The 12,704-nt window shown below is 38.5% G+C and overlaps 1 protein-coding gene across 1 annotated transcript in view; it reads left to right on the forward strand.

Annotated features, from left to right (window-relative positions):
- AUH (AU RNA binding methylglutaconyl-CoA hydratase) overlaps nt 1–12,704 on the forward strand; it is a 136,341-nt gene that overhangs the window by 10,932 nt on the left and 112,705 nt on the right. Inside the window, exons 2-3 of the mRNA XM_068422558.1 lie at nt 2,957–3,024; nt 3,122–3,209. Coding sequence (XP_068278659.1) covers nt 2,957–3,024; nt 3,122–3,209 — 156 coding nt within the window. The remainder of the gene's footprint in view (nt 1–2,956; nt 3,025–3,121; nt 3,210–12,704) is intronic.

The raw sequence follows: 12,704 nt of genomic DNA on the forward strand, positions 1-12,704 counted from the left end.
CTGATCTGGTGGCCTGTAATAGACACCCACAACAGTATCACCCCTGCCAGCCTGCCCCTTAATTCGCACCCACAAACTCTCAACTCGCTCCTGATCCGCCCCTGGACAGAACTCAATACATTCTAGCTGCTCACTCAAATAAAGAGCAACTCCACCACCTCTCCTTAGTGGCCTGTCTTTCCTGAACAGGACATAGCCATCCATGACCACATTCCAGTCATGCGAGGTGTCCCACCAAGTCTCTGACATTGCCACTAGATCATAGCCCCCCAACCGAACAGGATTTCTAACTCCTCCTGTTTATTCCCCATGCTGCGTGCATTGGTGTACAGGCATTTCAGGGAGCGAGCTGGGCACACCGATTTCAGCCCAGGGGGATGGGAGGCCTCCTGGTCTTCCTCAACACTAGAGCGTTGCCCCAGTGGTGCAAGCCCAGCTACTACCCCATCCCCCTTCGAATCTAGTTTAAAGCTCTCTGAATGAGACTTCAGGAAGTCTGTTTTTCAATTTCTGTTTTGTGACTTCGAGCAGGTACTTAATCTGCCTGGTCACTGACTAATACATTGGGAAAACTTAATACTGCAGTATTAAAAAACCTAAGAATTTGTTTTAAGGATGCCGAGGTGCTATAATAATGGCATATTAGAACAAAACAGACTAAAACAAGAGTTCAAGGAATGCCTTTTTGTATACATGACTGCAATATATAATTTTCTCTTGTAAACCTTTTATGCTTTTCCTGTTGCAGTTCTTACTTCATCTTTTTTTCCTATTTAAGAAATAGAACAGCTGCGTGGGCGTCGTCTGTATTTACCTCTTATTTTTCTGGAGAGGGAGGCAGAAGTGGTAGATATATGACACTGCTAAGAAGAATCAACTTGTATGATTTGTGTTCAAGGAACATCCCTTCTTAGGAAAAATTATAAACGTGCTTTAATGTTAATTGGAACTTCCTTCTGAATACACTAAGATTGGTGGCGGAGCAGCAGTCTTTGGGCTTCGATGGGGAGAAGAAAAACAAGTGTAATTAAAAAGCATCATTGCTGTTGAAAAAAACATGCTTCTGAAAAGGACTTTATTTCCTAACTGAAGAAGAGTTTGGGATAATAGCATCTCTAGTTTATTCAAACATCGGATTTGCAGTATGCCTTAGAGTTTAAAATCAAAGCCAGGTCAAGTGTCATTTTGTTGCTGTAATGTGTGGTGTTGCTTTTGCCTCATCTACTTGTGTTGAACATGTGGAGTATTTGAATTTGGAATAATCCTCCTGAAGAATGAGTTGTGACTGTAGAAGAAAAGTGCTACAGTCAGAAGCACTACTTGAACGTTGTCCTGTTTTCTTAACAAAACATAAACAGATTCCTGTGTAAGTGCTGAATAAGGATCCTTGCAGGATGTCCTAGATGAATACCTCCAACCATGGCAATGAACAGATGGGAATTTAGGCTTACAGAAAAAGGAAGTGAAGGTCATTTGGGTTAGCCAGAGTCCTCTCCCCTTTTAGGAGGCATCTCTACATAGCAATTGATTGTACTCTGGGTGCAAGCAGGAGGCATGTATGCTCTATTAGTTGGGTTTAACAATTTTTATTTAAATCTTGAGAGTGATAGCTGCTGAATGGAGGACTTTGGGTTCAAATTGGTAGCTGCAGAAGGAGCAAGAGCTCTCTTTATCTTGTCTTGTGTGCGTGCATGTGCGCATACATGCAGGAGGAAGAAGAGGAAGGGGAGTGGGCTCAAGCACTGATAGGTCAGTCCTTTGGGAGGACAGGTTTCCCTGAAATAAAAGAAGTAGTATACGCTGAGATGACAAGACCGGCACCCTGTGGAGGCTACGAGAGCCAGATTGCATGTAGATAATACGTGCAAAACTGAGTGGTGAAGTAGTAAATACCCAGGCAAATACCAAGTTTCTGAAATTTCTTTTTTCATCTTGTAGATTGATGGCAATACTGTGGACATTTTTGTTTGAGATAGAGAGCTAACTTTTTGTTTTGAATTCCTGGTCCCTACCCTAGTCCTTTGCCTTTCTCCTGTTACTCCTTCATTCTCTAAGTAAAAAAAAAAAAAAGTCCTGATTGATTAGACCTTACCAGGGCTGGATGAGTTTTATCGGACTGTTTAGAATTCAGGGAATTGTAGTGTGTTCAGGAAGTAATTGTCTAAAAGATTGTTACAGGCTTGGTAAACTTAGACATTATCAAAAGAAACTTTTCAAAATTTTCCCGTTTTATAATCATGCCCGTTAAGCTGAGGTGGGTGAAATAAGGACCAACAAATGGTATTTCTGCTGCAACATTCAAACCAATGCACATGTAGTCAATCAGTGAGACAACTGATCTCTAACTGGGCTAAGGGAGTTGTGAATATGTGGTTGGAGCTGTGTACCAAGCATTGAGAGCAGTTTTTGTGTCTTGGGGGAGAATTTTTATACGATTTTTTTCTTTTTAAATAGAAGTTCAGGTTTCCCATTGACAGCATTCTTTCTATGTTTGCGACTTCCTTTTACCTGTATCAGAGTTGCTAGTCTTAGCTGTGGTAGCACTTCTTGCTTTAAGAAGTCTTTGAAGGCAGGCTGTCTAAATATGGAAACATAAGCTTTACAGTTAAGTATCTTTCCTGGTTACATGTCAGCACTTCACACACAAACATGAAATTTGTACATGCAGTTGTGTAATTATACAGCCTTTGTAAGCACTATTTCCGTGTGAAGGTGTTAGGGCCATATTTTCATTCTTAAAATAAATGTCATTTCTGTTGAACATTGAATGTTTAACACTGGAAAATGTAAGTCAATTTATTTTCTTTCAAAAACTCAGTAGTTAAGTGATTACACCAGCCTTTTTTTTTTTGCAGTCCTCAGTGATGCTTTTTCTGTAATCTCAAAATAATAATTGACATAGATAATACATATTTTAGTACATTGTAACAATGATACAATTTTTCTTTCCCTCCAGGAATTGTGGTGCTTGGATTAAACAGATCTCATGCCAAGAATGCACTTAACAAAAATCTTTTAAAAATGGTAAGTGAAAAGAATAGTTTTTACTATAAAGGTGAATTATTGGAATTAAGCACTTTAAAAAGTGTTTGGTTATTCCCCTTCCTCCTTTTCTCTGTAGATGTCAAAAGCTGTGGATGCTTTGAAATCTGATAAGAAAGTACGAACTGTTATATTCCGGAGTGAAGTCCCAGGAATATTCTGTGCTGGTATGCAAACTTAATTTTCCTGAAAAGCTGGAAATCTGTATCTCTCATTGCACAAAAATGCCCAGATTCCAAGGAAACATGTATTTTATATATATTCATCTCAGTAGCAAACAAAACAGTTTTCTATGATTTTCCTCAATTGCTAACAAGAACAGAATATCTGTTTTATTCTTTCTGTGTCATAAAGTATTTCAAAATATGCAATAGATTATTTATGGTGGTGGAAAATTATTTAATTGATCTCCTAGAAAGTCTTGCATCTACTTCAGAATGAGGACCATTTAACGCTAGAGGCTATATAAAGAGGCTGTGTAGAAAGCTGTATCAATGCCATATTTTAAACACATTAAAATTAACTTTTAATTAAAGAAACATATTTAAACTGAAAATTAAAATTCGTTATGAATGTGACTGTTACTGCAGGCTGAATGTATTCTCAAATTAAAAAACCAAAACAAACCAGAAATCACACACCCCAACCCACATATCAAACAGTACATGTGTCCTGCCAAAGCGCTCAGGAAAACAAAAGCTTTTAAATGCCAAACACTTGGAAACAGAATTTGTTCACATGTCAAAGTCAGTTGAAGCAACCGTGTCTTTTGTGGATATCAAGTGAATAGTCTCCTTATTTTCATATGTCCCATCCCGTTCTTACTTTGTTCAATTTTAATTTAAATCGATTTGAAAGTGAAAACAGAAGTCAGTCATTTTCTTCTTTCTAATATACAAATAGAACTGTCAGGAAAGAGGAGGAAATCAGTTCTAAAATGTTTTCTGATCATTTATGCAGTCATTAAGCTTGCTAGCCACACATAGCATAATTAATTAATTTTTAAATGCAAAATAGTTTTTCCAGTTTTTACGCATGTAACATACCTAAGTACTGTTAGTTGAGTTTAAAATTATTTTTTGTTGCTTTTAGTAAGTCTGGTTTTGTCCAGTTACAGTTTGTCACTTGTGAGACTTGTGAGAAGAATTGTCTAGAAAATCAGGAATAATCAATTCAGCATTTAGTAATACATATAAATAGGTTAAATATGCATTTATTAATCAGCATATTTAATTTAAAGGTTATATCTTGTTTTAAAACAACAGGTTTTAGAGATCAGTTACTAATCATAATCTTCAGGAAAAGAAAGTGTGAATGCATGAAGAATGCAACATCAGAGCAACACATGAAAATGGGGTTTCAAGTTATATGTTATGTACTTGATATAAAAAGGTGGCTATTAGCTGAGATTTGTTATCATCTACTTTTTTTTTTAAACTAATTTTTTTATTTAACATTCATGAATTTTATGGTAGTGTTATATAGGAAATATGAGAGCAGAAATACTGATTTTGAGGGAGAGGATCTCAGGTATGCTATTATTATTGTATTTATGAGCTCCAAGTACTTCTCCAGTGTTCCTTGTTGGCTGACTTTGCAGAGCTGTTTTGGTATTAAGATTTATTGTAGGCCTTGGTGCCTGTTTGTCTGGCTAAAAGAAAAAGCAACTTAGAGTATGTATACACAGTTGTCTGTAGACAACATGCAAGGATGCCTATATGTGGACATTAGGATGGGAAATCAGCCCTGAAAAGAGGAGTGTGAAAGACACGGGCTGGATGGCTATATCTGGATCTTAAACCAGGGAGTAGAGATAGTGTGTGGACCAGGTGTCTGTAATTTAAAAAAAAAAGTGACAGGTAGATGGAGAGTCCTAAGCAAGGAAACTCCTGAATCTGAACCAGTGAAATAAAGGATGTTCCAACAGTGGTAACTGAAATTCAGGGTGAACCAGAAGGCTTGAGGCAGAGTTTGTCAATGAAAATGGGCAGAAAGTGTTCAGTGGCTAGATGAGTTGCTTATATAGATGGCTTTAAGGGGTGTCTGTAAAGAGAATGAAACTAGGGAAAGTGTAGTGGGACATGGAAAAAACAGGTAACAGCTTAGGGAGGTAGGATGAAGGGAGGAACATATTGGGTGTAACGAGGCATTTTATGTAGGAGACTTACTCAGGAAATTCAGTAGAAGAGAAGACAGTGTTTTCAACCTTAAATGTTAAAGGACAATGTGTAGTTTCAAGAACACTTAGTTTCCTTAAAAAATGCAAGGATCTTCCTGTGAAATGTCACATTTTCTTATGTATTATAGTGCAATTCAATTAGGCTAAACTTTGAATGTTTGTTTTATCTTTTGTATTTCCTCAGTTATGTTTTCTTGCTTGCATGTGTGGGAATGTATGTTTTTAAAAATACATTTTTTGTGATGATTTTTTGGACCACCATCTGCTGTTTTGCAGACCACAGATTGAGAAACTTTGTCCTAGAATGTAATTCCCTTTTATGTGTGGAATGAGATCCAAGATCCTTAAATCTTGCCATTCCTCAGCTATCAACAAAAATCTGTGAAAGCCACAAGCCAAGTGTCTTGTTTCCTTCTAAGGGCTAGTCCACAAAACATGACATCCAACTGTTTTTCACAAAATGACAGGGTGGGTGATTAAAAGATTTAAACTCTGTTGATGACTGATGTGGATTTGAGTATGATTCCAAATTATGGAATTTTCACATGGTGAAATAGGAGAGGAAAAAAAAAAGGAATTGTATAAAAGAATATAGAGATGTGCCAGCAATTGTATCCTTCCATTTCTGCATAAAGATTCACTTCGAATCTTTTACTGCTGTTTTCTTTGTATCTCCTTTCTTATACTCTGTACATCCATGGGTACAGAAAGCTTCTCATTAATGCTCTAGCGCTGATCAAAAGGGACACCTAGAAGACAAAGAAGAGCTTGGCTGGGGTTAAGGATGCATTATGTCTGAGACTTTCTTGTGCTTCCATCAGAAGTCCTCTGGCTCTGAGTCACTTCTTGGCCCCTTTCTTTCTCTGTCTAAAACCAAATAAAAAAAATACTGGCCTTTCTGGAGTGAACGTGTATGACCAGTCCTGGCCTATGTAAGCCTACGCTGTGTGCCTGTCCAGTCCTACAGCCAAGGCAAGTGAGTCTGCGCAGGAGTCTCTCTATTTCCTGGCAGTGTACCATCCTCGAGGAAGGCACAGTCTGTGCATGGGATATGACAGGTGTCCCATGGGTAAAAAGTCTGTGATCAAGTAATTAGGAGCTGTGCTGTGTTCACACAGGGGGCTGAGTTACATTTACATAGGGAGTTTGAATAGCTTAATTTTTCATTATTGATGTAATTTTAACGTACGTATGTTAGTGATATTGCTCACGTAGTTTTGTGAGCAGATTTTCAGGATTTTTTATCTTAAAAAAATTCCTGCAAGTCTTAAGTGTGTGCATAGTACTATTGGGAGATATGGTACTGTGAGGAAGGGAGGAAGGACTGTCTGTAAGTTGCTGCAAAATCTTATTTGGGGAGTGGCAGTGTATTCTGGAGACAGTCTTACAGCTTCTTCTGGTCTTAACTACATGAGATCTGAAAGAAGGAACAAATAAAATACATTGCCCAAGAGCTACTTTTTTTGGTTTTCAGATAGTGTTTGATAATGTTTGTGGTTCGAAGAGTTCAACAACCTAATACTGCACCTTAAAGCTTTTGTTATTTGGTTTCATAAGGCTTTGAATAAAAGGCAAAAAAATATTTGTAGAACTTTTAGTTACTATAGAGTTTTGCATTTAGAAATGTTGTTTCGGCAAGCTGAAGCCTGCTGCGTGATTCTAAGTCTTCTCCTTTCTTTTTTTTTTTTTTTTTTTTTTTTTTTTTTTCCCTCTCTCCCACTCTTGTCTGTGTTTGGTGATGTGAAATGGGGATTATGTTATATTTTGCAGTTGCAAACTATGGATATTTGAGATCAGATAATATTCTTTTCTTTTTAAACAGTTTTATTTGTTGATGATTGCAGTAATTAAAGAAACAGACTCCTTTTATCTTATTTTCTTTCCCCCTTTCCACCTGCTGTTCCTTGTACTATTGTTTCCCTTAGGGCTGTCATGTTCCTCCTGCCCACTTTTCGTGTCCTGTCAAGAAGGCACTTGTATGTGTTTTAAAAAAATCTATTCCTCATGTGTTTGTCTCAGGCAGTAACTTATTGACCCATAGTCCATTGGTTCAGTTTACAGCTCATACTAATAAATAAAACCCCATGCTACTACTGTTTTATAGTTCAGGGTAGTTACTGTTTTGTTTTCCATCCTCTGGTGCCTGGCCAACCAGGACAGTTGCTTAACTCTCACTGTCCCAGTCCGATCAAAGAGTGTTTCTTTCCTAAAAGTCCACATGTGAGTTGTTGTCAGTTTCCCTGCATCCATCCACCCTCTGCTGATGCGCAGAAAAATTCTGCCATCTCATATGGGAGGAGAATGAAATGCTGTGATTCCCTAGAGTAACAAACCGCTTCTGGATTTCTTTTTGCATGGGAGAGTTAGGAGGAGAGCTTGCAGGGGCAAGAACCTCTAAGTTCTTCAGATTTTTTTGGTAACTCTGTTTAGAGTATAATTGTTAAGAACAGGCTCTTCAGTATTGCTTCTCCAAAGCAAACTGCATTAATTGAGGTAGAGGTTGTGAGATTGATGAGTTACTTGCTTTGTATATGCATGCACACAAAGAAAGAGAGCTTTGGGCAATTTTTAGTTGACAGATTTGAAAAAATATTGTTCTTTGCAGACCTTGTTTCAGAAATCTTTGAGACATACCAGAATATGGATAGTTAACTTATTTTTTTTGTTGTAACCAGCTTTCAAGACAATTTGAAAAATTGAAAATTGGAAAAAACTTCTTTGACCTAGAATCACTGCAGTTTGGCCAATAAAGCCCCTTCTTAGAAAAGCAGAAGTAATCTTTCTGCCAGCAAAAATTTGTCGTTTGGGTCTGTGGTGTGAGTAAAGCCAATACAAATGCTTTTCCTGTTGGCTTATTTTGTCTACATCAGAATTTTGTTTCCAGCACAGCTGAATTGGCTGTATGGTGTGTGGTTCCCGGCTGCCATTTCCAGCTGGTGTAGTTTTTCTGACAGAAGTTTATGAAGTAGACAAGCCTGGTAGAGCAGATCCTTGAAACCTTCTGCATTGATGAGGTTTTGATGTGGAGGAGGAGAGGAGTTCCATAATAGCTCTCAAATACTTGACCTACTCTTATTTTTGTAGAACTAGCAAGAGTAGTAAGGAAGTATTGCTGTGGGTGTAGTCTTGTTTTTCCCTCCAGTCTCTGTTAAGCAACCAAGGAGAGAGGGTATATTTTCCCAGAGCATATTTTGGTCCTCCAAATTCCAGCTCCTGCACAGTAACTGAGAAGAGAGTTCATGTATTACTCCCCTGTTCCCTTCTGAGGATTCAGATCACACATGAAAATATTTTAGTGTCTTCTGAATCTTTTTGTTGCTGTACATACATTTCATTCCCCAAAATAAATGCCTTCAGAGGTAGACCATAGCTAGGTTCTTTCCTCTTTTTTTCATTCCAGACTTTCACCAAGGTTCGGGTTCAAACTGATGCTAGTTTCTTGTAGACTACTTGGCTCAATGACAGTTGCATTTCCCCTAGAGCAACATGAATTATGTGAAATCCAGCAGGTTGATCAGCCGTGTGACAGCTATGTCTTGTGAGTGTGTGTATAGTAATCTGTTGAGTTTGGATTCTACAGCTTGCATTTGTCTGACATTGGTTATTTTACTCCTTAATTTTGTTCCTGATGTTGTTTTTCTGAAAGAACTAATAGCTGTCATGTTTTTCTAGAGCACGTGTTGAACAATTGAGCCAGTAAAGAGTGCAGCTAGAATTGTGGTTTGATCCCCTAGTCTATACAGAAAAAATCCCAATTGGAAAAACTGGTTTAAATGTCGTTCTTTTGGAATTATCTCAGTCAGATAACTCCAAATACTCCTCTACCTTCTACTCTGAGGAGGCACATTGAATTTCAGAAGAAACTGGAATGACTGGATTTTTGAGAGCTAGAAAAGTTCATCTTAAAAGTTTGTTCTCGGCCTTAAGTACAGCAGAGCTGCTGTGTTCCTAATTGATCACTTACATGATTCTAGTATTCGAATGTAGTTCAGACGAGTTCAGCATGTTATTTGATGCATGTTATTCTGCCTATGTTTACCTTAACCTTGTGGCTAATTGTAGAACACAGTACTGGGAAATTAGCAAATAAAAATTGCTTGTGGTTAATGCAACACATGGTGGCACAGTAAATAGCTGTATGCTTAGTTTATGCTGCAAAAATAGATAAATAATACATACACCTTTTAGCTGCAGAAAAAATACAAATGGGAAGTTTTCAGGAAGTTTTTCCAATAAGAATATGATAATATAACCATGTTTGTTTTCTTTATCTCCAAAAAAAGTCATCCATTCCTGTTGAGGAGGCAGGCACAAGGAATGGGATAGGAAGTTGAGTGGGACTAGCAACAACAGTGCAGTCTTTAAATCAGCGCTAATCAGCTATGAAACTTTCAGTTGAGAATCACTTGTCTGCCTTTTCATTGGTGATTACAATGCCTGACTTGAGAAAATTATAGGAAAGGGTTTTTTTTTTCATATATTCATCTTTCTTAATGTTATTCTATAGTTGGGAATAGGGTTTTTAAACCAGTGTATTGGTTTTACATGGCAAGGTTTTGGTAGCAGGGAGGTAGCCTCTGTGAGAAGAGACCAAGAGCTGTCCCTGTATTGGACACAGTGAGCTCCAGCCAGCTCCAAAACAGACCCACGGCTGCCCAAAGCTGAGCCTGTCAGCGATGCTAGTGGCACCTCTGTGATGACATCTTTAAGAAAAGGTAAAAAACCACGTGCAGCAGCTGTGAGAGAGAGGAGTGAGAAAAAATGTGAGAGAAACAGCCATGAAGACACCAAGGTCAGTAAGAGGAAGGGGAGGAGGTGCTCCAAGTGCCAGAACAGAGATTCTGTTGCAGCCCAAGGAGAAGCCATGGCAAAGCAGGTTGTCCCCCTGCAGCTCATGGAGGACCACTCTGGAGCAGATATCCATGCTGCAGCCTGTGGAGAACCCCATGCTGGAGCAGGTGAATGTGCCCTGAAGGAAGCTGCAGCCCATGAAGAGCCCTCTCTGAGTAGGTTCCTGGCAAGAGCTGTGGCCTGTGGAGAGTAGCCTATGTACGAGCAGATTTTCTGGCACATGCTGCCCATGGGGGACCAACACTGGAGCAGTCTTTTTCTGAAGGACTGTACCCCATGGAAAGGACCCATGCTGAAGCAGTTCTTGAAGAACTGTGGCCCATGGGAAGGACCCATGTTAGAGCAGTTCTTGAAGGACTGTATCCCGGGAGGGACCCTGTGCTGGAGCAGAGGAAGAGTGTGAGGAGGAAGGAGTGGCAGAGATGAAATGTTACGGTCTTACTGCAGCAATCCCCATTCCCCATCCCCCCTGCAGTGCTCAGCAGTGGGGAAGAGGTTGAAGGGTTAGTAGTGAAGTTGAGCCAAGAAAGAAGAAAGGGTGGGGGAAGATGTTTTTAATTTTTTTTTGTTTCTCACTATCCAACTCTATTTTTAATTGGCAAGAAATTAAATTTAGCTTTCCAAAGTTGAGTCTGTTTTGCTCATGATGATAACAAATGAGTGATCTCCCTGTCCTTACCTCGACCTGTGAGCTTTTCATTGTATTTTCTCCCCCATCTTACTGAGGAGGGGAAGTGAGGGAGCAGCTTGGTGGGCACCTGGCAGCCAGCTGAAGTTAACCCACCGCATCCAGTTACTATGGATTTTCCAAAGTAAGACTGACGCAAGACCTTTGTTCTTGAGGAGCTATGAAATTGAGGATGGACTGGTCATACAAAGTCTCAGAGGAACTTGTGTGAAAAATGGGCTAAATAAAAGTAGACAGGAAGCTTTCTGTCCAGTTGAGTGAGTAGTGACCAGTACTGTGTAATTAGTACTGTACCGAAGCTAAAGTGAATTAACTTCAACAGAAGAGACAATCTGTAGCTTCCTGGTTCTTGCTTCCATCCCTTACTTGAGATGCAAGATTCTTTTCATCAGGCTTATGCAGAACATCTGTTTAGATGTGTCTCTCTTCCTTCATTGTGTGCTTTAAACACTTGTCTATGAAATATTGGTGTCGCTCTCCTCTAGTTTTTAAGTTCTCTAATGACAACTTTAATTTAGTTACTCCTTTAGTGCCAGGAGCAATTTATAAAAACATTGTATTTCTGTCTGAGAGACTCCATTTTTCCACTGATTGAAGACTATTTGAATTGAAGGTACTTTCAACCACAGTGTACTTTTCTCCTGTATTGAAATTTTTTATAGGCTCTAGTGGAAGTAGAGACAACTTTAATCATAGCTAATATTGCCTCAGCATAAAACTTCAAAAAAAAAGTTTCTGGTAATTGGTTGTATTCAGCTGGGATGCCAGTTGTGGATATTTCCATGCAATTTTTCTTCCTTTTTTGGTCTTGAATGAGCTGTAGACTGTAGCTCACTGTGATTTGTGAGCACAAAGCTGATGAATAACAAATTTAAGATCAGGCTATTAGTGAAAGATAAATTATGAAAGCCAGCTAGTGAGACATCTTTTAGCAGTATTTTTCATTGGTTGATGTAATTTTGAGATTTGCATTTTCAAGCTCATGAAACAGAACATCTGACCGTTCCTTCTCTTGTGTGGCTTGTGGCATCTGATTCAAAAATGGCAATATAAAAGGTTCATTTATCCCAATAATATAAGCATTCTTCTTTCTCCTTCCCCGTTAGAGTTGAAGCCATCTTGAACTTGAGATCCATGCTACTACTTAAGATTTACCTGAAAAAACAAATCTGAATTGTCCTCCCAAGCCTGTCAGAGTTCAAGAAGCTCTGGACGATGCTCTTAGTTTAGCTTAGGTAGTCCTGCGAGAAGCAGGGAGTTGGACTCGATGATCCCTACGGGTCCCTGCTAACTTGAGATATTCTGTGATTCTTGCCAAGCAGAATCAATGTTTTTGTCGACAGTGTCTTAATAGGAATAATCAAGCTAGTGCTTTACTAGTGTAAGACTTACCTAAGTCTGGACTCTAATGCATGGAACTACAAACCACCACCTACTTCAGTTATTTGTTATACGTGATGGATGTCTGTCTTTAGAACTAATTTTGAGCAACAGAGGGCTATACTATACTTGGTTTTGTTCAGCCGGCTTATGTGTGCTGGAAAGTATAAAAGCAGAATTAAAGTGTGTCTTTGGCTATTGGAGAACATAGTAAGATTGTGGTAAGTTTTGATTGCTGATAAAAAAATATTATTCTGTTTAAATAGTTTAATGAATTGTCTTAGGCTTTTAGTCCATTAGAACAAATGCACACAATGAATGTGATATTTTCTGGAAATAATTTTTTTCAGTGAAAACCACCTAAAATAATAAAATACTAAATTTTAGGTAAAAAATATATTTCTGACAGAGCAAAATTTGCATGGTTCTTTAGTTTAACCAGAGGAGGGTAACAGGAAGCAGGAATGACTTTCCCAAAGCCCTTAAAAAATATCGTAAAATCATGGGAAAAAAGATTAAATTGAATGCCTAAAATTATTAAATTGAAATATTAGGTACAAATTA

The sequence above is a fragment of the Nyctibius grandis genome, chromosome Z (assembly GCF_013368605.1).
Source record: "Nyctibius grandis isolate bNycGra1 chromosome Z, bNycGra1.pri, whole genome shotgun sequence".
Classification (NCBI taxonomy): Eukaryota; Metazoa; Chordata; class Aves; order Nyctibiiformes; family Nyctibiidae; genus Nyctibius; species Nyctibius grandis.